The sequence below is a fragment of the Nicotiana tabacum genome, chromosome 10, assembly GCF_000715075.1.
Source record: "Nicotiana tabacum cultivar K326 chromosome 10, ASM71507v2, whole genome shotgun sequence".
In the NCBI taxonomy this organism is placed as follows: Eukaryota; Viridiplantae; Streptophyta; class Magnoliopsida; order Solanales; family Solanaceae; genus Nicotiana; species Nicotiana tabacum.
This window is the reverse complement of record NC_134089.1, coordinates 151,634,958-151,637,238: the sequence shown is the minus strand read 5'-3', so window position 1 is coordinate 151,637,238 and position 2,281 is coordinate 151,634,958. Positions and strand designations below refer to the sequence as shown.

Below are 2,281 nucleotides of genomic sequence, written 5' to 3'. Positions count from 1 at the left end.
TCAATCTACCAAACTGAGTTTTTACCATAACAATGAAATTCTTCAGTACTGTAATAACATCAGACTTAAGATGTAGTAAGAAAATCCAAATCCATTTAGAATGATCATCAACCATTGTGAGAAAGTATCTCTTTCCATTATATGTGGGAACTTTATAGGGTCCCCAAACATCCATGTGTATCAAATCAAAGACATTTTCTGGTACTAACTGGAAAAGAAGTCCTAGCTTGCCTGGCTAAAGGACAAATACCACATGGGCTTATTTCGCTTTACTACTACTATTTATACTAGGAATTTTCTTGAGAACTTGAATTGGAACATGTCCCATTCTCTTGTGCTACAGCTCATCTTCATTCCTGTGGGCAATCATCACCAATGATCTAGTTTTATTCTTATTTCTCCTTTGTGAATGTAGCACATATAGTCCTTCTTCCTCTTTACCAATCACCTTCATCCTCCCAGTGAAGAGATCCTGAAATATGCAAAAATTTGGAAAGAATGCAGCACAACAGTTTAAAGCTTTTGTCAGTTAAGACACAAACAAGAGATTAAACTTAAAAGCCGGTACACACAAGACATTGTTGATAGTATCACCTCCATCTAATTGACAACTACCAACATGTGACACCTTAGTAGACTCTCCAGTAGGGAGTTGTACATTTCCTGCATTACCTACTAACAATTTATCAAGCAGAAGCTGTTCATTACCAACCATATGGTTTGTAGCTCCAGTATCTACTATCCATTTCTCATCAGTATTTGGTTCATAAGAAACATTACCTGTCATATGTGCACTGGCAGATGATTCAGAGATTGATGTTTTGTTTAGCAGACTTAAAATCTGACCATATTGCTCAGGAGTGAACATTTGCACACGCCCTAAGCTTTGTTTCCCCTGATGAATATGTTGTTCAGAAGTGAATCCATGCATAGATCCCAAATGTTGCTCTTGTGTCATCATGACTGATGAAGATGTGATTGGTTGATTATTTTAACTTCAACCATATTTGCTCATTTTTAGGCTTAAAATCTGTAGGATACCCTATCAGTTTATAATAATTGGTCCTCAAATGTCCCTTCTTATTGCAGTAATCACATTTCATCAACTTGTAACATTCTTCCTTAGTATGCCCTTTTAAATGACAGAAGTCACATTCAACATTGAAGTTCCTCCTTTGTTTTTGACCAAGTTTAGAGCTGAATAGGGCAGTAGGATCAATGGACTCAGCACTATAACCACCACCTGCTACTAATTTTTGACTTTCATTCTGAAGGATCATAGCATAAGCTTGATTGACAGGGGGAATTTTGGATTTCATTATAATTTGGCTACGAACTTGACTATAGCCATCATTTAATCCCATTAAAAATTGCCACAAACGTTGATACTCCTGCCGTTCAATGAACTTCTTTGACTTATCACAACAAACAGGGGGAGGCATAATCGAGTCATATTCATCCCATAAATCCTTCAATTTCGAGTAGTAAACTAAAACAGAGGATGTACTTTGTGTTAATGAAAAAATCTTCCTGTGCAAGTAATAAATTCGTGATGCATTGACCTTATCAAATCGCTCCTTAAGATCCGACCAAATTGCATATGCACTTGACCGGAACAATACTCCACTCAGCAAATCGCGACTTACATTGTGCATTATCCACGATTTCACAATAGCATTGCAGCGATCCTATAGATTTGCATGAGTATCTCCATAAGTGTCACGCGTTACTGAACCATCGATAAACCCTAGCTTGTTCCATGTTAGTAACAAAACTTCCATAGCTTGGCTCCAGATCGTGTAATTTTCCATTCCTTGTAGCTGAAACCCAAGTGACAATGCTCTTGGTGCATCCGATGGATGTAAATACAGTGGATGATTATGATCTATCACCACTGTTGATCAATTCGTTATTTCCTCTGTACGACTGGTAGCTTCGTCTCCGGCCATGACTGCTTAGAATTTCGGCGAGCGATTGACGTTTTCGGCAAAAAAAATTGAGAAATAAACGATGAATCCCTTGTTTTCAAAAATTCTCAGTGAAAACCTTTAGATTCAATCGTCTACAAGCTCTGATACCATGTCAATTTTGTGGATCTGGATATAATAATTTCTCTTACAGAGAGAAGGAATAGAGAAGAGAAAAGGAAGCCATTTCTGATAGTTCTCCAAAATTGAATTACAAGCTACAGTAGTACCTAATATAACCGCCTAACAGCTAACTACAATCAACTAACCATTAACAACTAATTACAGTTAACTACTAATAACTAACTACAGTT

General features: G+C 37.0%; 1 protein-coding gene across 1 annotated transcript; it reads right to left on the bottom strand.

Annotated features, from left to right (window-relative positions):
* Positions 1-986: 986 nt before the first annotated feature.
* LOC142165469 (uncharacterized) lies at positions 987-1,655 on the bottom strand. The gene has a single exon (XM_075224017.1). The coding sequence runs from the start codon at positions 1,653-1,655 to the stop codon at positions 987-989; it is 669 nt and encodes a 222-aa protein (XP_075080118.1).
* Positions 1,656-2,281: the final 626 nt, after the last annotated feature.